Consider the following 24,891-nt stretch of genomic DNA (forward strand, 5'->3'; position numbering starts at 1 on the left):
ACAAGGAGTAATTAACACTACTAGCAACCTACTAGGACCAATCCCGGACTTGGAGACAAGAATTGGATACAAGAGATGAACTAGGGTTTTGAGATGAGATGGTGCTGATGAAAATGTTGATGGAGATTGCCCTCTCCCGATGAGAGGAGCGTTGGTGATGACGATGGCGATGATTTTCCCCTCCGGGAGAGAAGTTTCCCCGGCAGAACAGCCCCGCCAGAACCCTAGATTGGTTCCGCCAAGGTTCCGCCTCGTGCGGCGGTTTTTCGTCCGAGAAGATGGCTTATGATTTTTTTCCCATCGAAAGAGTCCATATAGTAGAAGATGGTCACCGAAGGGCCACCAGGGGGCCCACGAGGTAGGGGGTGCGCCCAGGGGGTAGGGCGCGCCCCCACCCTCGTGGGCAGGGTGTGGCCCCCCTGGTGAAGTTCTTGAGCTCAATGTTTTTTATATATTCGGAAAACATCATCCGTGAAGTTTCAAGACTTTTGGAGCTGTGCAGAATAGGTCTCTAATATTTGCTCCTTTTCCAGCCAGAATCCCAGCTGCCGGCATTCTCCTTCTTTATGTAAACCTTGTAAAATAAGAGAGAATAGGCATAAGTATTGTGACATAATGTGTAATAACAGCCCATAATGCAATAAATATTGATATAAAAGCATGATGCAAAATGGACGTATCACACCCACACTTGAAGAAAAGCTAAGTAAGTTGTTCATGCAGAAACAGAAACCAACCTAAACTTGTAGTTCGAAGTGCTAATTTGGCCCCTGGTTGTTCATGACGGACAAAAGTTCTAGAACAGGTGGATCATGTGCGTAAGACATAAGGAAGGAGCCTCTCACAGTAGTACAAGTGGAAGTAGAAGGCCACCACGAACCCTAGGACGAACCCGACAGCCGCTCCGATACTGGACTCGCCGTTGATCCTGCGCAGCATCCATCTTCGACTCCTGGGGCACTCGTCCAATGGTGCACCGCAAAGGTCCTGGTTACCAGCAAAGTATAAAGGCGAGAAGTCCCGTGCAAAAGTGGTGATAGGCCCTGATAGCAAATTGTCTGCAACATTGACAAGGTTAACCGACCGAGCATGCTGAAGCGCTCTGGAATTTGACCTCCGAGTTGGTTATGTTGAAGGTTAACCATGTTCACGTATGCCAAATTTGCCATACTCTCTGGGATTTCACTTGAAAAGTTATTGTATGAGAGATTCAGAGATGTCACATACGGTATCTGATGTGCAATACGAGAGGGAATGGGTCCTGAAAAGTTGTTATACAACAGGTCCAAGCCACTCATGCTTGTGCGATTTTGAAGACCTTGGGGAAATGGGCCTTCAAGTCCTAGGTTGCCGAGTCGCAGAGAGAGAACCCTGTTTTCGTCGGGGTGCCATTCCACACCAGTAAAGTGGCATATGTAACCGTCGGTGTTATTTCTGAAGTTCCAAGAGGATTTGAGTATGCCCAAGGGATCAATCATTGATTGTTGCACAGGCTTGAGACACTGGATATCATGATCAGTACTAAAACACAATGTTGAGCTGTTCAAGAGGAGAAACAAAAGGAGGAACTTGGTATCCTCAGCCATGGCTCTGCCAGGCCAAAAGCTGCAACTTGTCAATTCCAAGGCGGGTGCCACCTGACCAAAACATGTGTAAGAACACTTAACCGAAAAAGGCTTTTGCCCCTCTTTATAGATAAAGCAAACCACCACAATCACAAGGTCCAAACCAAGTTCACAACACACACAAGTCAACGCACACACGAACACACACGAAGTACAGAAGGGTTTTGCTGAGGGCACAGCTCAACAAGCCCTATAAAGAGGGAAAAAACAAAGGTGGCTTATAAATTCGGATTGAAATAAACCAGACCAATACATGGAGACACTACAAAGCAGCCTTCAGAAAGGAAAATAAGAAGACATGTTTACTTGCTTTGTTGATTTCAAGTACTACAAGATGATGTGTTTCGAAAAACTCATCAGTTGATGCAGCCAAAGGAGAGGCCACCGCCTGCAAAGATTGAACAGGAGCAACACGTTTAAAACGGAGAGTCCCTCCAACAGAGGAAATAATATTTTTCCTGTTAAAGTCTAAAGTCTTGTTGACAGCAGCACATTGCACCAAGGCAATAGAAATTCAGTCGCGGGCGGTCGGCCGGCCGGCTGGCCGGCAAGCAGGTAATTTAACAAGGAATAGTGCTATGTTGGCTTACAGAAGGTCTAGGTTTAGGGAGTTAATTATGTTAGGATTTCAATTATATGGTGTACGGTGATTTCCAGAAAGCATTCTAAAAAAATGGGAGGAATGCATTTTAAAAAGATGGAGGACGACGCATGGCGCACACACTCATGCAGTGCCTACTTAAGACCAGAATGACGGAGCTTCAAGATTGATGAAAAATCACCAGATGTGTCTCGTTGTCGACGGAATGTCGGACTCCCACTGAAATAATATTCCATCTTAGGCCGCGCTTGGATTCACGGTAACTAATTACGGGGTGTTTATTTTACACTTGTATCTTACCAGCCGCTCAGCAATTTTCGGTTGGAAACCAGACAATGAGCCGAGACCTGTAATTTTTACAGCTGTATTTAAAGGGAATATGACAATCCAATCAGGGCCTTCCCTCAAGCCCTGGAGCCATTTTCACAAAGTTTTCTTGTTTGAATTCAGGAGACATTTTCAATACACACCAGAATGTACACAAGCTCATCCTTTTGGACACGCATATGAGTTGTTTTCCGACATTGTTACCACCCAATGATGAACAGACCAACAAAGACAGCAGGTGCATTCTCCTGCTAGTTTATTCTGCACATTCTTTTTTTTGCGAGACATTCTGCACATCCTTGGCCGGGGGTCATTCTTCTTTTTCTAAAAAAAAATCTGCACATCCTTGGCATCCCTTCCCTGGTTGAGAAGCCGTCGACATAGATGCATGGATCATAGCCATCAGCCTATCATGAACGGATGAACCCCATCCATGCATCAGGATCTCCACAATAACAGAAAACCAAACTGAAAGAAGGGAGCTTCCACAGAAACCAATCGGCTCTGTTGATGGCACACTGGCAGAGGGACCAACCCGGCGTCAAGAGCCTCCGGTCTCCCTAGAATTTTCACCGGAACACGCGAAGGTGTCCTCTTCGTGAGCGAAGCCTTTCATGAGTCTCAGGAGGAACTGGATCCGTACTGTCTGCCATTACAAAGACGATCGGCATGCATGGGAATGGGGAGAAAAGCACTACAGAAGTGCAGATTTCATAGGCTAGCCGGAGCTGCCTTGTATGCGTTCCTTTAGAAATGTGGACAGGGTACATAAATAATCACGGCCAGTTGATGCCTCGCCTCTCTCTAGAAGAGTTGAAATAGTATGCATTCAACCGCAAAAAAAAAGAAAAAAATATATGCATTAACAAGCACCGGCAGTTGCTAGTTGCCAGGCATACATTTTCGAAAAAGGGTGCTTTATATTACTTAAAAGATTTAAGTATTACACTGGCTCTGTATAATTAAGACGCACACAGCCAAATAAGATCCTCTTATACAAATGAAAAATAAAAAGGCGAAATAAAAAGAGACACAGAGTCTGTATAACGCCTAAAGCGTAGGGGGGCAATCTTAAGATCATGCTGCCATACATGTTGGGTAAAAGTACCTCTCATCGTAGCCTCCAATCATGTACACACCTCCGTAAACAGGTCTCGATTCTCCACGCGTTATAGAGAGGACCATAAACGAAGAGTCCCGGTACATCCGTAGATAACCTGCATCAGAGAAGTACTTTTATCATCAAAAACCTTATCGTTTTTACATAGCCAAAGCGACCAAATAACGGCAAGCGCTCCCACCCCGAGAAGAGTTCTAAACTTGTGATCAATCTCATTCAACCAGTTGCCAAATACATTAGCAACACTACAAGGAGGATACAAGCCAGAAGCTATTTGGATGACTGACCATATAGAACGAGCCAATTTGCATTGGAAGAATAAATATTTTATTATCTCATCATGGTGACAAAAGACACATTGCGCACTTCCATGCCAATTCCTCTTAATAAGGTTATCTTTAATAAGAATGACTCCGCGACGAAGATACCATGCAAATATTTTATTCTTAAAAGGTATCTTCATCTTCCAGGTCTTCTTATTATTATCAACTGACACATCAGACTGGATTAACGCTCTATACATTGATTCCACTGAGAATTGTCCATTCCCATGGAGGTTCCATCGGAAAACATCAGACCCATGTGACAATTGCACCGTGGACAACTGCTCTAGGATGTTCCGCGATTGGAGTCTGGGTCCAATTAAATCTCTTTTGAACGTCACATTTGGTGGAAATGATTTCATTAGTATCACCCTTGTGGCGCACAATGTTGTATAGAGCCGGATATTGTTCCCGCAGTGTGGCATCTCCTAGCCACCTATCCTCCCAGAATCTAATTTTCGAGCCTTCCTTAATTGAGAAGGATCCAGAGCAGAAAAAATATCTCTTCGTAGTCAATACACCCGCCCAAAAGTGTGAATCCCCAGGCTTCCAGTATACTTGGGATACCGCTTTGAAACCCACATATTTCCTCCTTAGAAGGGTTTGCCATACACCATCTTCCGTCAGTAATTTAAACAACCATTTGCCAAGGAGGGCCCTATTCTTAACCTCAAGGTCATGAATGGCCAACCCGCCTACATATCATGTGAATTAAGATAAGCATTACTGTAGGGAACAATCTAAAAAAGATTTACTACCGGAAGTGCTCATTTGGCCTCCGGAAGCTATGGCAGACAAAGTTTCAGAAGAACAAGTGAATCATATGCGGACGATGTAGGCACCGAACCTCTTGGAGCAGACGAACAAGTGCGGGAAGTAGAAGGCCACCACAAACCCCACGACGAATCCGACGGCCGCTCCTATGTTCGACTGGTCGTTGAGCCTGTGCAGCCTGATTCGTACCGGCCTCCATCTCCTCCTCGAGGGGGGACAATCATCCAATGGTGCACCGCAAAGCCCTTGGTTACCAGCAAATTTCGAAGCCGAAAAGTTCTGTAGCAAAGAAGGAATAGGCCCTGATAACAAGTTCTCCGCAACATTGAATGCGGTTAACCGAATAAGCAAATCGAATTGCGGTGGAATTTGACCGCTGAGTTGGTTATGCTGAAGGTTGAGGATATCCAGATATGTCATATTTGAGATATTCTGTGGGATTGAACCCGTAAAACTATTGTACAAAGGTCCAGAGATGTCAGGTACGGCACCTGCCGTGAAATGTCCTGAGGGATTGGTCCTGAAAAATTGTTGTTTGACAGGTCCAGGCCGGTCACGCTTGAACAATTCTGTAGACCTTGAGGAAATGGGCCTTCAAGTCCTAGGTTGCCAAGACGTAAACTCAGAACCCTGTTCTCGCTAGGGTACCAGCATTCCGCACCAGTAAAGCTGCATATGTAAGCATAATCGGGAGAGGAGTTTCAAAGTACCACGAGGATTTGAGTACGCTGTTGGGATCAATCACTGATTGATGTACAGATTTCAAGCACTGGATATCAGCTTCAGAACCAAAACACAACGATGAGCAGCTCAAGAGTAAAGCCAAAAGGAGGAACTTGGTACCATCAGCCATCGCAAACATGGACTGAAACAAACAGCAGCTCTGCTTGGCCAAAACCTGCAGCTTGTAAATTCCGACGCCACCTGACCAAAACATGTGTAAGAACACTTGTAAACTCGGATTCAAATACCAAGACATGGAGACACTACAAAAAGCAGCCTTCTGAAAGGCAAATAATAAGACATGTTTACTTGCTTTGTTGATTTCATGTAGTATTAGTTCTTGGACAAGAGGAGGTGTTTGGGAAAACTCACCAGTTGATGCAGCCAAAGCAGAAGCCACCGTCTGCAAAGATTGAGCGGGCGCAGGGCTTTTAAAAGGGAGAATCCCTCCAATAGAGCATATAATATTCTTCCTGTCAATTTCTCAAGTGTTGTAGACGCGGAAATGCAGTCGCGGCCGGCCGGCAGGCAGGCAGGTCAAGGTCAGCAGGTTTACGTACCAATGAAATTAGTGTTGTATTGTCCTAGAAAGTCAGGCTTAGGGAGTTAACTATGTTAGCAGCTCGATCATATGTGTAAGGTGACTTGTGAAAAACATTATGGAAAATGAGGGGGAACATTTTTTAGAAAGACGGAGTACAACATAGACGCATATGCATACACACCACCATTACACGCACACATTCATGCAATGCCTACTGAAGACCAGAATCATGGAACTTGAAGATTGACGAAATGTCACCATATGTCTTATTGTTGACGGGATCATTGACTCCCGCTAAAACTTATATTCCGTCTTAATGAGACATACAAGTTCTATGATCTAGGGTTTTATTCCTGGTGGGACTCCTAATCATCCGACCACGTGTTGATTCTCTAAAGCTAAGATGTTCTAGAAGAGCACAGAAAATAATTGGAGTCCTTATGAAATGAACTTTTACTCCCTACGTCTCGAAATAAATGTCGTTGATTTAGTACAAAGTTGCACTAACTTTATACTAAATCAGCAACACTTATTTTGAGATGTAGGGAGTACAAGATAAAGAAAAGGAAAGCACAGAAAACTCACAAAATATTGAGGAAAATTCACGGAAATTCAGGAATATAGTGATTTGAGTGAATGCTCATGAATTTTTCATGAGTTTTCTTGATTATTATTTATGAGAATGCTTATGAATTTTGTATATTCTTGTATAATTTATTTGCTCATATTAAGATTACCGTCGGAAGTGCTCATAAAAGAGTAATAATTAGTGCAGGGTACATACTAAGGTTACTCTGTCAGGATTTATTTTCTCATATTTCCAATTCTGAGATGTTTTTGTAACTTTTCTATAACATTTCTCAAGTTTTCTTCATGTTTTCTATTTTCTCCGACTTCACCCTGATTTTTGTTACAATTGTATTTTATTTCCATGATTTGTTCATTTTTTTAATGATTAAGCCATACCATCGCGTTCATGAGTGAGGAACCACTCCCACATCATCAGCCATACCACTTCTTGTAAGGTTGGGAGTAAATCTGCTATCACAAGTTATGGTTCAAATTTATTTGTTTTGATAACAGGGGACTAAAGAAAAGCTTGATCAATAGCCGAGGGACCAGTTCCCTCAAGCCCTAGAGCCATTTTGTTTTGAGCAAAATGGAATTTCCCCAATTTCCATAAACAGATACCATGAAGGAGGCATTATAGGTTTCACAAAAATTTCTTGTTTGAATTTAGGAGACATTTAATACACACCAGAATGTACACACGCTCATCCTTTTGGACACGCACATGAGTTGTTTTCCGACACTGCTACACCCAATGATGAAGAGACCAACAAAGGCAACGGGTGCATTCTCCTCCCGGTTCATTCTACACATCCTCTGTTTTTGGTGTGACATTCTGCACATCCTTGGCATCCCTGGCTGACAAGCCATCGACCTAGATTGATCATGGGCACGGGACACGAACCAGTCAGGAAGTATAGATGGCCACCACGAACCCAATCCATGCATTAGGCTCTCTGCGATAACAGAAAAAGAAACTGAAAGAAGCGAGCTTACACAAAAAACAATCTGCCCAGTTGATGGCACACGACAGAGACACCAACCCTAGCATCAAGAGCTTCGGATCTCCGTAGAATTTTGAACGGAACACGAGAAGGCTTGGTCGGCAAAGCCTTTCAGAAGTACTCTCTTGGGATATCCTGCTATCTATATCTATACATACCTACTAATAAAGCACTTATTGCTTCTGATGGTACGTCATGTAACTTACCCCATAAGTTCACAAAAATTACTCACCAGTGCCACCTATAAGTCAAAAAACAATTCGGATTTTTCAAAGTCGCCGTTGCAATTAGTGCTTTTATAGAGATGAGATGATACAGCATAAAGTTCACAGACATATAGATAGCCCAGTGGCTAGACCTTATCTCTTTCCATGTCGAAAGTCGAAACCACGGTTCGATTCCCAGGCACCGATAATTTTCCCCCACTTATTTGCCACGCACATGCCCTCCACGGTTCGATTCCAAGGCACCGATAATTTTCCCCCACTTATTTGCCACGCACATGCCCTCCACCAGTGCGCGCTCATGGGCAAGCCCGCAGGCATGCGCCCCTGTTTTTTTATTTCATCTTTTGTCTGTTATTTATTTATTTTTTCATTTGTTTTTTGTTTTTTCCTTCTCCAAATTTTAAAATATTGCGAATTTTTTAAAACATGTTCGAGAAATTATAAAATGTTTGTGAATTAAAAAATATGTGGGAAATCATAAATTTTTTACTGTTTCAGAAAATATTAGTGATTTTTCAAAATTGTTCGCAAATTAAAAAAAATCACAATTTGGAAAAAAGATATCCAGAAATAAAACCATGTTCATGATTTTGAAAAAATTATCCTGTATTCGAAACAAATTCCTGAATCTGACAAAAATGTCCATCAAATTTTAGAAATATAAAAAACTCGAAAAATTGCGAGTTTGTGGTCGATCAGATTTGTTTTTAGAAGTTTTTAAAGTGTGTCATGCAGTGGCAAGCTCATTGCCTTGGGATTTACCATGTCAAATACATTGCAATCATGTCAATATCACATCCATCATCAACGAGGGTGGGAAAAAAGATAAGTGGCAACATGACGAGTCACTGTGTTAAAATAGAGGATGCTCACATATCAGGGTATTGAGTCATACTTATTTGGCTAGTATGTAATTTGTTTCTCTCCCGTTAAGCATGGACATGTTTGCTAGTCCATTATTAATTCCCCATTATCTATGGAGCTAGTACAAAACTCTTAAAAGTTCAGAAACATACAACAAGGTACGTAGCTAGTACTAGAATCGATGTAACGGACAACTAAAAGTTGAGCTCAGTAGCCACCACTTGTACATCCACGGAAAGCGCAAAGTATAAGAAAACATTGTAAAACTTGTATTATTCCATATACCGTCTCCCACGTGAAACTAATGTTCAGAATTTCAGCACGTTAAGCTCTGCGCTGTTCAGAATTTCAGCACGTTACATCATCCCTGCACTTAAGCTGTTGAGCATCGTCTTGTTTTGCTGCCATGCATGTTGTCACTCATGGTCGTCAGATATCGTCTCCGACAACTTCTTGGTTACCCCTCATGGTCGCTTATTCCTTTCGCTGGAAGTTTAGAGAGTCATGCATCAAGTAGTGTGCAGCTAACTGCATGCAGTGTTTAGTTTGTGATGAACTGACTGATGAAGCGGAGCTGTTAGCCGCACTATGGATTTATAGGTGAGGGAAAGAGAAGAATGCAGCACTGTGGTGACCACGAGCTTAGCGCGGTTCGACGTGTTTGGGAACGACTTCGGGTGGGGGAATTAAGCCGGTGGGCGTGCGGAGCAGCTCCGGTGACAAGAAAAACGGGAAGGTCACTGTGTTTGAGGGGCCGGAGCAGGAAGGGAGCATCTCGCTGGAGGTCTGCTTGGCGCCGGAAGGGCTGGAGAGGCTCGTCGCCGACCACCACTTCATGGACGCCGTCTCCATGCCGCCGGCGTGATCAGCTTGTATGTCGTTGCGCTCAGATCGGTGCACTCTCCCTCTGTGTATGCTTGATGCTTCCATACTTCTTTGTCGTCCCCTGCTCTGCTCTCTTCTTAGCTAGGATTTCTAGTGCTCTGCCCAGGCCCAGGGCCGGCCCATAGATATACGGGGCCCAGGGGCAAGACAGCAATAAGGGGTCCTTGTGTTTACTTCAAAGCTCAAAATATTTATATTTCAAAAGCAAAATAATATCCAGTACATAGCATAGTCTAATGATCTTAATTTGGACTCTAAAACTGACAGTACAAATTATTTATTGATAAGTGAACTACAACATGATAGTAATGAAATGATGTAGAAGCTCGCTTTCCACAAAAGCTTGCATTTCTAAATTTTAATGGAGACTCCATTTTGCCCTGCAAAACAAAAATTGCTGTCAAAACAGGTCGCTACTTAGATCTTTTGTGTTACCATGAGATAAAAAGTTAGGCACGAACTTACATTTGTTTCTAGATCCTCCCCAATTGGCCATGTTCTTCGCTCCAAAAATCTTCACCCGGACTTAGTTCTTCCAAACATTCCTGCTCAAGGCATAGTAAAGCAAACTGAGCAATTCACGTTTATACTAGAACTTGGAAATTCGTCTAACACTTCTAGAAGCAAAGTCATCGATTATTGCATCAACATTTATTTCATCCAACTTATCTTTCTCAATACATAAAGTAGCAAGACCATTTAATCTTTCTTGTGACATTGTTGACCTCAAATAGTTCTTTAACAATTTCAACTTTGAAAAGCTACGCTCCGCTGATGCTACGGTCATTGGTACAGTGAACAGAATTCGATAAGCAATTAAAACATTTGGAAAACAGTCAATATCTCTAACAAACTCAAAAATCTCCATAGCATGCAATGGCAAACCTGATTCTGGTAAGGTCATTTGCAGCAGTCTATGGAAGCAACGCAATGGGAGAGTTTTTGGAAATCGCGCCATACTGCACGAGTGGGGCACGACCGAGGCGATCTTCGACGAACTTAGGAACTGGATAGCAACAGGAGCTTTTGGAGATCATTTAGTTAGTGAGATTTAGTGTTAGTCTTTCGGAGTGGATGTTTGGCTATGTTAGGATCTTTTGTGATCTCTAACTTGCCACCCTGTAACTCTCTTGTACATAATTTCTTTCTCCTATAAAGCTATGGTACGCCTTTGGCGTACCCTCGAAAAAGAAAAAAAATCGGAAAAAAGATCATCTAACTCAACATCGCATGAACCATTTCGTGAAAATGTTTCTACGAACTTAGCACAACATTTGCGTAGTTCAACATCATCCAATAACTTCATGTCTTTTGAGCTAAGTAAGAAACCAATATACTTTTGAACACTTTGAGTTCTTTGAATCTAGTTCTCAGAGAGACATTTGCAATATCAACCAGAACTAAGAAGTAATTAACTTCGAACGCCTTCTCAGCTTTTAGAACTTCTTCATCGTTATTAGGTTCATCAAATTGTTTCTTCCTATTAACATTACGTTTTATTGGAAATGATGGTTCTATGCACATATCAACTGCAAGACCTTTGGCGATAGTCAAACAAGATGCAAATCCTTCATCTCTGTACTTATCCAAAAACTACATTACGCCTTCAATTTACTGCAAGGTAGAGTCGACACACATAGATGCCGACTGCAACTTCTTACTCACCATGTTTACAGCAAATAATATATCATGCCAAATAACCATGCCAAGTAAAAACTCAAAACTACCAAGTGCATCAAATAAATTATTTGCGTCGCTCTTTGACTTGGCATCATCACAAATTTTACATAACTCGGACAAAGCTAGCCTTAATTGTGGAGCTTGATATCTAATAGCTTTCACACTTTTGATTCGACTCTCCCACTGAGTATTAGACAAACCTTTCACGGTTAAACTAGGAATATGATCAAGTAAAACGTTCCATCGTTTAGTGGAACTTGAAAATAAAATATAAATTCGTTGCACAATTCCAAAGAAGGATATAGCTTTACTGCAAGAACTTGCCATATCACACAAAGTAAGATTGAGGCTATGACACGCACATGGCATATATGAGCTCTTGGATTTTTTTCAAGTAAACGACTTTGTACCCCTTGTTTATTTCCTTTCATGTTGGAACCGTTATTGTAGCCTTGGCCCCTTACATTATCAATATTTAAGCCAGAAGAATCTATTGCATCAAGAAGTACATTAAAAAGACCCAAACCAGAAGTGTCATCCACTGTAAAAAATTCCATAAAAAATTCTTCTATTTTTATTTTCTTATTTGACATGTTAACACATCGAATAATTAGGGTCATTTTTTCTTGATGGCTAACATCCGGAGTACAATCAAGAATTATGGAGAAATATTTAGCCTCTTTAATAATGTGTAAGATAGACTAGTAACACTAGAGGCCAATAGAGAAATCAACTCATTCTGAATTTTGTGGCTGAGATAGTGATGATAAATTTCATCATTTTGAATTCGTCTAAGATGTTCTTGCATTATTGGATCAAATTCAGCAATCATCTCTACACATGCCAAAAAATTACCATTATTGTGTTGGTAAAGTTTCTCACTAGATCCATGAAAAGCCAAGTTACGTTTACCAAGATATTTAACAATGGCTACTAATCTCACTAACACTTGTCTCAAACGTTCTTTCTCCTTATTGATTTGCTGTTGCAAATCCTTACCAATGGTTTTATTTTTGGCTACTCTAACTTTTAACTCATTCCAAGTGTTCATGGTTTTAATATGCTCTACACCATTTTCATGTTCTTTAAGCCTCTCGCTAAGATGCTTCCAATCACTCAATCCATTACCTGCTAACGCACTCTTGTTGCTATGGGATTTGAAAAGCTTGCAACAAAAGCAGTACACTTTGCTAGCATGTTCAGAGTAAACCAACCATTTCCTGTCATTTACCTCTCCATTGCTAAACTTTCTCGAATAATAAGATTTTGAAAAATGTCTAGAGTTACTATCTGGAGGGAACACAATATCATCATTTCTTACGGGACACTTCTCAACTAAAATATCTCTAGCCTTATCATCCAGATTATCCTAGTTTCATGGATCAAAAATATCAACAGTGAATAGTTGTTGTTTATCAACACCCGGTGATTCAGAATTTGGTGAATGAGTTACATTTTCTTGCTCACTGGAATTGCTATTACCGCCATTCATATCATCATCAATAGAATTTGTATTTTCAGTTGGTTGTTCTTCAACACATACTATGGCCAATTCCAGGGGATCTCTAGAAGAACTAGCAGGTCTGAAAAAATTCTTAAGTGATCCTTTTAGGGATTTTACCTCTTCATCTTTTTCCTTCTTTCTCTTCCTTTTGGCACTACCAGATAAATGCTTTCTAGAGGACATCTCACTAAACAAGAACAAGCAGCATAAAAAGATTAAAACAGGGAACAAATGCACCTGAATGTGGATGTAGGTGGCCAAATTAGTAGATCCGCAGGTTGCAGTCAGCACGAACGAGAACACAACACCCCTCCTTCTCCAGTTCAACAGTTCTCCCAAGCACTCAAACTTAGATCCGCTGAAGTCTGAAGAGCAGAAGATAAGAAGAAAGATGTGGAGTCGTCATAGGGGGAGGGCACCTCTATTTAACTGAAAGGAGGAACGGGTTTATGGAGGGGAAGAAAAGAAGAACACGCACCGTCTCTGATAACATATCATGAGGTGACGGGGCGCCCGCCCTGGGCCTTCGGAAGGCAGGGGCCCCAGCCCAGGTATTATTGCCTCTAGTAGTCGGTCGATTTTTCCCATTCAACGAGAGTAAAGAGGGCCCGTTCAGCATCGGTCGATGTTTCCCGTGCTCCTCGTTTCCTCTTCCCCAAATTGAGACTCCCAAAACAGCGCCGCGCCGCCGCCGTTCCTGTGCCGTATCCGTTTCCAAGATCGCCGCCGTCCATTAATGGAAACTAAAGGCGCCAATCGACTCCCCTTCGTTCTTCAACGTTCTGCTCGTTCCCCATCAGCTGGACGTTGGAGAGGAGACGGTGCGTGTTCTTATTTTCTTCCCCTCCATAAACCCGTTCCTCCTTTCAATTAAATAGAGGTGCCCTCCCCCTATGACGACTCCACATCTTTCTTCTTATCTTCTGCTCTTCAGACTTCAGCGGATCTAAGTTTGAGTGCTTGGGAGAACTGCTGAACTGGAGAAGGAGGGGTGTTGTGTTCTCGTTCGTGCTGACTGCAACTTGCGGATCTACTAATTTGGACACCTACATCCACATTCAGGTGCATTGGTTCCCTGTTTTAATCTTTTTATGCTGCTTGTTCTTGTTTAGTGAGATGTCCTCTAGAAGGCATTTATCTGGTAGTGCCAAAAGGAAGAGAAAGAAGGAAAAATATGAAGAGGTAAAATCCCTAAAAGGATCACTTAAGAATTTGGTTAACCGGTCTAGCTTATCGAATCACAGAAACGGCTAGTAAATCGTTCTATAAGTTGGTTATGCCGAAGGTTGAAATAATCATCTTAGAAGAGTTGAAATGCGCATTACAAGCAAAGCACACACACTTGCTAAGTTACATATCATGAGGTGACGAAGCTACTAGTAAGCAGAAACAGAAACCAACCTAAACTTGTGCTCATTTGGCCCCTGGTAGTTGATGATAGACAAAAGTTCTAGAACAAATAGATCATGCGCGGAAGACACAAGGAAGGGTCCTCTGACAACAGAACAAGTGGAAGTAGAAGGCCACCACGAACCCTAGGACGAACCCGACAGCCGCCCCGATACTGGACTCGTCGTTGATCCTGCGCAGCCCGATTGGTTTCAGCCTCCATCTTCGGTTCCTGGGGCACTCATCCAATGGTGCACCACAAAGGTCCCGGTTACCAGCAAAGTATAAAGGTGAGAAGTCCTGTGCAAAAGTGGGGATAGGCCCTGATAGCAAATTTTCTACAACATTGAACGAGGTTAAGCGGCCGAGCATGCTAAAGCGCTCTGGAATTTGACCTCCGAGTTGGTTATGTTGAAGGTTGGACGTGTTCAGGTATGCCAAATTTGCCATACTCTCTGGGATTTCACTTGAAAAGTTATTGTATGAGAGATCCGGAGATATCACATACGGTATCTGTTGTGCGATACCGGAGGGAATGGGTCCTGAAAAGATGTTATTCGACAGGTCCAAGATGTTCAAGCTTGTGCAATTTTGAAGACCCTGAGGAAATGGGCCTTCAAGTCCTAGGTTGTCAAGTCGCAGAGAGAGAACCCTGTGCTCGCCGCCATGCCAGCATTCCACACCGGTAAAGACGCATATGTAACCGTCGGTGGCATATCCAAAGTTCCAAGAGGATTTGAGTACGCCCAAGGGATCAATCACTGATTGTTGCACAAACCTCGGGCACTGGATATCTTGTTCAGAACCAAAACACAACGATGAGCTGCTCAAGAGGAGAAACAAAAGGAGGAACTTGGTATCCTCAGCCATCACTCTGCCGGGCCAAAAGCCGCAACTTGTTAATTCCAACGCCAGCGCCACCTAACCAAAACATGTGTAAGAACACTTATAAACTTGGATTCAAATAAACAAGACCAAGACACGTATACACTACAAAGCAGCCTTCAAAAAGGCAAATAATAAGAAATGTTTACTTGCTTTGTTGATTTCATGTACAAATAGTTCTTGGACAAGATTATGTGTTTTGGAAAACTCACCAGTTGATGCAGCCAAAGCAGAGGCCACCGCCTGCACAGATTGAAAGGAGCAACGCTTTTAAAACGGAGAATCCCTCCAATAGAGGACATAATATTTTTCATGTCAAATTCTGAAGTCTTGTTGATGCTAGCACATTGCACCAAGGCAACAGCAATTCAGTCGCGGCTGGCCGGCCGGCCGGCAGGTAACATAATAAGGAAATTAGTGTTGTGTTGGCTTAGAGAAGGTTTAGGTTTAGGGAGTTAACTATGTTAGGAGTTCAATCATATGGTGTAAGGTGATTTCCAGAAAACATTCTAAAAAAATGGGGGGGATGCATTTTAGAAACACGGAGGACAACGCATGGCGCACACACTCATGCAGCGCCTACTCAAGACCAGAATGACGGAGCTTCAAGATTGATGAAAAATCACCAGATGTGTCTCGTTGTCGATGGAAACGTCGACTCCCGCTGAAATGATATTCCGTCTTAGGCCATGCCTGGATTTGCTGTAACTAATTACAGAGGTGTTTATTTTACACTTGTATCTTACCGCCCTCTCACAATTTTCGGCTGGAAACCGGACAATGAGCCGAGACCTCTATTTTTTACAGACGTATTTAAAGGGAACATGACAATCCAATCAGGGCCTTTTTCTTTTGCGAGAGAAATTTCCATCGATCATGGCAGTACAAAGAACACAAGAGGTAATAAAAATTACAACCAGGTCTATGGACCACCTAGCGATGACTACAAGCACTGAAGCGAGCCGAAGACGCGCCGTTGTCATCGCCCCTCCATCACCGGAGCTGGGCAAACCTTGTTGTAGTAGATAGTCGGGAAGTCGTCATGCTAAGGCCCCAAAGGACCAGCGCATCAGAGCAGCAACCATCACCGATGGAGAGAGTTGTAGATCAAAAAGATCAAACCTGGAACCACATGAATGAAGACGAACAAAAACTGAATCCAAATAGTTCCACCGAAGACCAGCAGCGACCGAATCCCATGAGATCCGACAAAGACACACCTCCACACATCCTTCAACAACGCTATTCGCACCATCGGGACGGAGATAGGACGTGGGAGACATTATTGCTACCGAGAGACATCGCCACTGCCACACAGCCCCAACAAAGACGTTCAACCTAGCAAAAACAAGAACGGGGTCCCTCCCGCCGGCGGGGTGGGGTGGGGGGGATCCTCCACACCTCCATAGCCTAAAGGCCATCGGAGGAGGGGCGGATCGGCGGCGGAGCCAACGGGAGGAGGAAGGAGATTTTTCTATAAGTTGGTTGTGTCGAAGGTTGAAATAATCATTCTAGAAGAGTTGAAATGCGCATTACAAGCAAAGCACACACACTTGCTAAGTTACATATCATGAGGTGACAAAGCTACTAGTAAGTTGTTCATGCAGAAACAGAAACCAACCTAAACTTGTGGTTCAAAGTGCTCATTTGGCCCCTGGTAGTTGATGACAGACAAAAGTTCCAGAACAAGTGGATCATGCGCGGAAGACACAAGGAAGGAGCCTCTCACAACAGAACAAGTGGAAGTAGAAGGCCACCACGAACCCTAGGACGAACCCGACAGCCGCTCCGATACTGGACTCGTCGTTGATCCTGCGCAGCCTGATTGGTATCAGCCTCCATCTTCGACTCCGGGGGCACTCGTCCAATGGTGCACCACAAAGGTCCCGGTTACCAGCAAAGTATAAAGGAGAGAAGTCATGTGCAAAAGTAGGAATAGGCCCCGACAAGAAGTTATCTGCAACACTAAACGTGGTTAACCGAGTGAGCATGCTGAACCGCTCTGGAATTTGGCCGCTGAGTTCGTTATGTTGAAGTTTCAATAAATTCAGGTATGCCAAATTTGCGATACTTTGTGGGATTTCACCTGAAAAGCTGTTCTTGGAGAGATCCAGATATGTCAAATATGGCATCTGCTGTGCGATGTCATAGGGAATCGGTCCTGAAAAATTGTTATTTGACAGGTCCAAACTACTCATGCTTGTGCAATCTTTAAGACCTTCAGGAAATAGGCCTTCAAGTCCTAGGTTGCCGAGTCGCAGAGAGAGAACCCTGCCCTCGTCGGGATGCCAGCAGTCCACACCAATAAATCGGCATATGTACCAATCGTAGCTAGATCTATCATAATTGTCAAAATCCCAAGAGGAATTGAGTACACCATTAGAATCAATCACTGATTGTTTTACAGACCTCAGACACTGGATATCAAGCTCAGAACTAAAACAAAATGATGAGCTGCTCAAGAGGAGAAACAAATGGAGGAACTTGGTATCATCAGCCATCACAAACGGGGAATGAAGCAAACAGTTGCTCGGACAAAACATGCAGCTTGTCAAATCCAGCTTCACCTGATCAAAACATGTGCAACGCTTAAAAACTCCGATTCAATCAAATAAGAAAAAAGACATGAAGACACTACAAAGCAGGCTTCAAAAAGGCAACAGGACATGTTCACTTTCTTCGCTGATTTCATGGACAATATGAGGTGTTTCGGAAAAACTCGCTGATTTCATGGACAATATGAGGTGTTTCGGAAAAACTCACCCGGCACTCGGCCAAAACTTGCAGCTTGCGAAAGCAGAAGCCACCACCTGCAACTATTCAAGGGACGCAGCGCTTTCAAAACGAAGAATCCCTCCAATAGAGCACATCACATTTTTCCTGTTAATTTCTGAGGTCTTGTAGACGGCACGTTGCACCAAGGCAACCGAAACGCGGTCGCGGCCGGCCGGCCAGCCGGCCAGCAGCCGGCAAGACGGTCATGGTCAGCAGGTTACGTAGCAAGGAAAATAGTACTCTATTGCCTAAGAAAGTCAGGTTTAGGGACTTCACTATGTTAGGAGTTCGACCATATGGTATAAGGTGATTTCTGAAAACATTAAAAATTAGGGAAAGTGTTTTTTTTAAACTTGGAGTACAATGTAGATGCACACACTCATGCAACGCCTACTGAAGATCAGAATCACGGAGCTTCAGACAAAAGGTCACCACATGCGTCTCGTTGTCAACGGGACGTTGACTCTCGCCGAAACAATATTCTGTTTTAATGAGACATAAAGGTTTTCAAATTTGGGTTTTTATTGCTGGTGGGTCAGGGGTAACCTCCTAATCATCGAATCACATGTTGATTCTCAAAAGTTGAGATATTGTAGAAGAACATAAAAAAATTGAAATCCCTACGAACTAAATTCAGGAAGAATATCATACGAAAACCAACATTCAAAGAAAACTTCACGAAAACCATGTTTGAAAGTTTGACGAAATATGCTTTCGCCCCGTTATATAGATATAGCAACTGCCCGATACAACAAAGAGTCCAATGCTGGGGCAAGCAGCACAAGCACGTCCAAAAGAAACAGAAGAGAAAGAAAAGAGAAAATAATGTTAACAGTGTCATATCGACAAAAATGATGATAACCCGAAACCGCTGCGCCCACCGAAGATATACCACCTCGCTCCTAGCACCTCGAACCTCCACATACCAAGCAGCACCTTCAGGAGGGAACACGACGACGACGACGCTGCTGCCCGGACATGTCCTAGGCTTTCCCCCGGTACGCGGAGGGGCGGGGGAAGGGGAATACCCGACGCCCTTTAGGAAGGAACGGTGGTGCCCACCGGCGTCACCGCGTCGGTGTCGGCGAGCCGGCATGGATTTCTCCCATCCGCCAAACACCCACATCCCCGAACGGTCCGACGCGCTCCACCAGACATGCCACCCACCAACGTGTGCCACCACGATCTTGCCATCATCACCGCCGTCTCACCATGGTCAATGAAGCGAGACCAACGAGGATGAGAGGGAGGAACCGGGAACGAGGAGCGGCAGTGACAGCAGCCACGCGGGAGGAGACAACCTCGACCGCCATCGGCGGTCACCGACCGGATGCGACAAGGGAAGCGTACCAGGCCCTCGAGGTCCGTCCGAGCCCAGAAGGGGCTCGTGAAGCACCCGTCGTCGCGCTGCAGTAGACGTGCCGCCGTCTCCACAACCACCCGCACAAGCCGCGCCCCCGCCGGAGCCGCTGCAGGCGAGACCGAGTCAGGCCCGCCCAAACCTAGATGGGGCCCAAAAGGGCCCAAATCTGGGCCGCGAGGGCGCCGCGCGCCACCATCCACCGCGCCAGCCCGCCGCCAAGTGGCTACGCCGCCGCCTCTTGGCCACCCAAAGCCGCACCGCCTTGAGCTGTCGTCGCCGTCGGAACCACTGTCGACGGAGGGGCACCACCGCGGGTCGCCACCACCTGAGCCATGGCACCACGCACGGGGAAGGAAAGGCCGCCACTGCCGCCAACACCACGCGGGCAGGGCCCGGTGGCGTAGGTCGGCAGTGGCGGGAGGGGGGGAGGGGGGGGGGGCAGGGGGGGGGGGGAGAGGGGCCCCGGGTCGCCTCGCTCGAGAAGTCGACGCGGGGGGCGGGCCTAGAGGGGGAGAGGGAGGCGGGGCGCGGCCGGCGAGCGAAGGTGCAGGAGAGGAGGGCGGTCGGCGGCGGCGTGTGGAGAAAACCTTGGAGCGGGAGCGGGGCTTCCTAGTGGAATCCTCCGAACCAGCAGTAGTTCGGTCCATGTTTGAAAATTTCAAAAAATTCTTAAAAGAACCATTAGATGTTAAGAGGATGATGTTTTATCGTCATGTTAAATTTCAATATAAAACACATTACATGATGCGAGCTATGAAAAAGACAAATGCGACAATGATAGTGACGTTATTGTTCGGCACTATTCCGTGTTGATTTTGTTTTTTTCACAGCTCATATATTGTAATGTGGTTGAACTTGAAAATATGCAAGGCAATAGAACATCACTCTCTTAACATCCGATTCTTTAGATTTTTTTTTAAACTTCAAAACATCGTTTTCGCCTGGTCCTTTCACCGGTTTCCATTGAATGCTGGTTTTCATATGATATTTTCCCATGGATTTATTACAAGATAAAGAAAAGGGAAATGTAGAAATATTTTATAGGAAGACATGAAATTTGAAACAACTCACAAGATATTGAGGAATAATCATGGAAATTCAGGAATATGGTGATTTGCGTGAATGGTCATGGATTTTTTTATCAGTTTCTTGATTATCCTTTTATTAGAATGCTTCTGAATTTTTGTATGTTCTAGACTTCTAGTAGACTTCCTAATTTATTTTTTCATATTTCAAATTCCAAGATGCTTTTGTAAATTATCTAGGACATTTCTGATGTTTTCTTCATGTCATTTGTTTCTTAGACTTCACCCTGATTTTTTTTATAATTGTTTTTCCATGATTTGTTAATTTAAATGATTAAAGTGCCACGCCTTCTTTTTTTGATTGGGAGAAAGTTTAAATCTATTATAAAGATTCATCGAAAGTACAAAACACCTTAAACATAATAAAAATCATATCGAGGTTCATGGATATCTTGATACCTTCGCGTATATGAGGACAAGGAGTGAAACAAACAGCTGCTATGCTCGGCTAAAAGCTGGTGTTAAGGGTTAAGGCGAAGAAAAAAAGAATCCAGCATGGGCCCCGCAACAACGTCTATCGTGGGGGTGTGCTGTGATACGCACGATTACAGCAAGATCAAGCGTCTCGCTTGCGACCGGTGCAATGTTCCGTTGGTCGCCCGTTAGTAAACGTTTTCCTGTGTTTATCGTGGGGGTGTGTTGTGATAGTGCGCCGCAAGCGAGACGCACTGTCAAAAAAGAATCCAGCATGATCAAGCGTCTCGCTTGCGATCGGTGCAATGTTCTGTTGGTCGCCCGTTAGTAAACGTTTTCCTGTGTTTATTGGTGGAAATGAAATCAGGGGCAATATGCGAAAATAATAACCATCGATCGATGTCCAATCAGCCACTCATGGTACAACCCCCATCATGGGAAAAAGAACTACTCAGTACTCCTGTATTTCATAGGCAGAACTCTGAACCATTGCATTGCATATGCGCGTGGTACACACACTCACCCACAACGGCGGCCCGCAGAGCCCCGGGTTGCCCGTGAAGTTGGCAGCCGGGAAGCGGTGCAGAGAGTCCGGGACAGGACCAGACATTGAGTTCTCCGCCACGCTGAAGGAAACTAGCCGCGAAAGGTTGCCCAGCTCCGCTGGAATTCCGCCGGTGACCTGGTTGTGTTGAAGGGTGAGCGCGTTCAGGTACGTCATGTTGGCGATGCTTGCGGGGATTCCACCTGAGAAACTGTTGTTGGAGAGGTCCAGGTAGGTTATGTAGGACAGCTGCTCGGAGATGCGCTCCGGGAGAGGGCCTGAGAAGTTGTTGCCTGACAGGTCCAGGTAGGTCATGAGGTGCAAAGGTCGAGACCTTGAGGGAATGGACCTTCGAGCCCTAGGCTGCCCAAGTGCAAACCGAGCACCCTATTCTCGTCAGGGTGCCAGCATTCCAGGCCGGCAAACCGGCATATGTAACCGTCAATGCTCTTTTCAGGAAATGTCCACGAGTCTGGGTATGGACCGTTTTCTGGGCTTGTTTCGAGTACATGGTTAGGATCAACCAACGATTGCTTGAGACCCTTCAAGCATTGGACATCAGAATCACCGATTCCATGGCCAAAATACGATGACGAGCTGCTTTTTTTTGGAACGAGCTGCTTAGGAGCAGCAGCCAGACGAGCAGCTTCGTGTAACCTCCGGTGTCACCTGCGCCATTAAAATACGCACGATCGATGGTATTGTGTTATATCACCTTATGTTTTTACTAAAATACTTGTATGAGAAGAGAAGAAAATAGTAGTGGCAGAAATAAAAAGGTTCGGCTCTCGTGAACTCACCTGGCCCGTAGATGACGGCTGCTCGCAAATCATGCAGCGGAAAACAGCGCCTCTAGCTATAATTCCTTGAATGAACGAAACGTTCATGCCATGCCCCTTATTAGCTGAAGAAAAAGGAACAGATCGATATGCTGACTGAGGAAGAACCTTCAACTGGTGGATTTATTACTTGGTGATGGCGCGCGGCACGACAAACGGCCGGTCGCCGCCGTGGACTTGACGCCGGAACGTGTGGAGACCGGTATCACGTTGCGGGCCTACGTTGTGTCTTCTCGTTACTCATTCTGTTTTAGCACTCCTTGTATGCAGTGAAAGCACTGAAGTCTGTACTCATCTGAAAAAAACAATGTAGTCTGAAGGCCTGGTTTATGTCATCTTAGACTGCCACGGTACCACTTCAGAGGTATGTGTCCCGGGGGGTTGTTCGACGAGGCGGCCATGCTGGAGTGGCTTTTTTTTTTAACAAACTATGAATTTTATCGACTCAAAATAAAATATCAAGTGGATACAAATACAATGAACACGCACCCGGTCTCTACTAGTTAGAATGCACACATCCACTTAAGCCATTTTTGCCGTGCTGGAGTGGCTGGACAGCTGAGTAAGGGAGCCCATGTCCCTGTCCCATCAGAACCCGTCGTTATAGGGCGTTGGTGACCACGAGCTCGCCAGCGCCACCGTTTGACGTGTTGGGAACGCCTAGTAGGGTGCCTGGTTTGCTCCTGATGTGGCATCCGGTCAGTTACCGCCTAGGGCGGTGGAGGTTGTCCCCTCCTGCGTGGCTGCCGATTCTGTCACTCGTCGTTCCCGGTTGCTTCCTCTCGGTTCGCCGGTCTCGCTTCGCTTGCCATGGTGAGACGGCAATGATGCTAGCAGGACCGTGGTGGCACGTGTTGGTGGGTGGCAAGTTTGGTGGAGCGTGCTGGATCGTCTGGGGTCATGGTTGGTTGGCGGTCGGGAGAAATCCTTGTCGGCTGGATCGGCACTGACGCGGTGATGCTCGTGGGTGCTGTCATGCCTTCTTGAAGGGCGGCGGGTATACCCCTTCCACCATGCCCCTCCGCATATCGGGGAAACCCTAGAACAAGTCCGAGCAACAGCGTCGTTGTTGTCGCGTTATTTCCTGAAGGTGTTGCTTCGTGTGTGGCGGTCCGGAGTGCTAGGAGCGTGGTGGGAATTCTCCGGTGGGCGTAGCGGTTGTGAATCAACATCGTTTTCATCGAGCCGGCGTTGTTGGCATTTTTTCCTCTGTTGTTTCTTTTTTGTTTCGTTTGGTTGTGCTTGTACTGAGGCCCTAGCAGTTGTATTATGTGGTTGCCATATTAATATAGTAGGGCGAAAGCCTAGTTCGACAACTTTTGACAGGCACAGTTTCAGAACAAGTGAATCATCTTTTTGAAATAAAACACACACACAAGTAAATCATATGCGAACGACTTAGGCACAAAGCCTCTTGAAGCAGATGAAGGAGCGTGGGAAGTAGAAGGCGACGACAAACCGTCCCCAATCCAATGGTTGCTCCAATACTGTAATGATCGTGTGGCATTTACGCACTGGTGCACCGCAACAAAGCCCCCGGTTACCAACAAAGTTCATGAGCGAAACTTCTGTAGCAAAATAAGAATAGTCCCTGATAACACGTTGCCTGCAACATTGAATATAGTTATCGGAAAAGGCTTTTAGAGCAACTCCAAAGGGCCAACCCATTTTGTCCGCCTGCGTCCGTTTGAGTCGGCGCGGACAAAAGTAGCGGCCTAAACCCAAATCACGTCCGCGTCGTGTCCGCGCCGACGTATTTGCGGCCTAAATGTATCGGCGCAGACGCCGAACGGACGCTTCGCGCGCCTTCCCGCTGTCCGCCACGTCCTCACATGGCGATCGTCCAACTACCCGCTGCTCACGCGGTCAGCTTAATTTATGACGACGGGCGCACGCGTTAGCGACGGCGCTCGTCCTTTTTTAAGGCGACCGTGCGGCGGGGCCGTCTTCATCCAAACTCGCCGTCCACATCTGCCATCCTTTGCTCCCTCGTCGCCGCAAACCCTAGCCACCAAAACCACAGCGAGATGGGCCTCTTCTCCGGCGCCAGCGGCAGCAAGGCCAAGGGCAAGTCCCCCGCCACCCCTTTCCCCTCAGAGTTCCTCCCGCCTCTGCCGGCGCCGGCGCCGGTGCCTCGCCGGCAGAGGCAGCGCGTGAGCGTGCCAGTGCACCAGGCGGAGTGGCACTGGCAGCACCACCAACCTCTGCCATATCCCGACGTGACGCTGCCGCACGACTGGCATCTGGATCCCAGTGGTGGCGCCATTGCCGGGAGAGCGAGGAGGACGAGCGGCGCAGGACGGAGGCGGCGGAGGCGAAAGAGGAGGCTCGGTACGAGGCGGCAATGGCGTAGGCCCTTGCCCTCTCCGCGGCGGGCGACAGCGTGGTGCCGCCGGTGGCCCCGCCGTCCCCATCAAGCCGGAGCCGGAGCCCGAGTCGTCCCCCATCGAGCGCTACTCTTGGGCGGGAGTAGTGCGCGAGTGATTACGCGCGCCGCCGGTCTGGATGGGAGCGACGCCGGCGCAGGAGCAGGCGTACCTCGAGCACTGGCGCAAGATCAAGGTGGCCGAGGAGCGCCGCGACTGCGAGTACCTCGAGATGCTCGAGCGCGACCTCGAGGAGGAGCAGCGCGAGGCCGAGAAGGAGGCCTGTCAAGCCGCGGTTGCACAGGCAGCCGCACAACCCCCCACGCCGGCACTGCCTGCGCCGGCACAGCCCGACATGACGACGCTCTGGAACACGGCGTTCGCCTGGGCCGGGCCGGCGCCGACGCTCATCGACCTCACGGACCCCGAGGACGACGATGAGGACGCCTAGGGCAGCACG

General features: G+C 45.8%; 2 protein-coding genes and 3 pseudogenes across 2 annotated transcripts; all 5 read right to left on the reverse strand.

The window, feature by feature from the left end:
- Window positions 1-810: 810 nt before the first annotated feature.
- Window positions 811-1,586, reverse strand: LOC125547068 (annotated as a pseudogene).
- Window positions 1,587-4,815: 3,229 nt separating this feature from the next.
- Window positions 4,816-5,623, reverse strand: LOC125545545 (annotated as a pseudogene).
- Window positions 5,624-14,235: 8,612 nt separating this feature from the next.
- On the reverse strand, window positions 14,236-15,030 carry LOC125547069 (probably inactive leucine-rich repeat receptor-like protein kinase At5g48380). Its single transcript, XM_048711095.1, has one exon. It carries the CDS (start codon window positions 15,028-15,030, stop codon window positions 14,236-14,238), a length of 795 nt encoding a protein of 264 aa, XP_048567052.1.
- A 1,709-nt stretch (window positions 15,031-16,739) lies between these two features.
- Window positions 16,740-17,546, reverse strand: LOC125547072 (probably inactive leucine-rich repeat receptor-like protein kinase At5g48380). The gene has a single exon (XM_048711096.1). It carries the CDS (start codon window positions 17,544-17,546, stop codon window positions 16,740-16,742), a length of 807 nt encoding a protein of 268 aa, XP_048567053.1.
- Window positions 17,547-21,133: 3,587 nt separating this feature from the next.
- Window positions 21,134-24,331, reverse strand: LOC125547073 (annotated as a pseudogene).
- Between the last annotated feature and the right edge of the window lie 560 nt (window positions 24,332-24,891).

Source organism: Triticum urartu, chromosome 3, assembly GCF_003073215.2.
Source record: "Triticum urartu cultivar G1812 chromosome 3, Tu2.1, whole genome shotgun sequence".
Taxonomy (NCBI): Eukaryota; Viridiplantae; Streptophyta; class Magnoliopsida; order Poales; family Poaceae; genus Triticum; species Triticum urartu.

Excerpts from the sequence above, each read along its gene's own strand:
- LOC125547069 (XM_048711095.1), bottom strand. The coding sequence starts at position 15,030 with ATGGCTGAGGATACCAAGTTCCTCCTTTTGTTTCTCCTCTTGAGCAGC.
- LOC125547072 (XM_048711096.1), bottom strand. The coding sequence starts at position 17,546 with ATGGCTGATGATACCAAGTTCCTCCATTTGTTTCTCCTCTTGAGCAGC.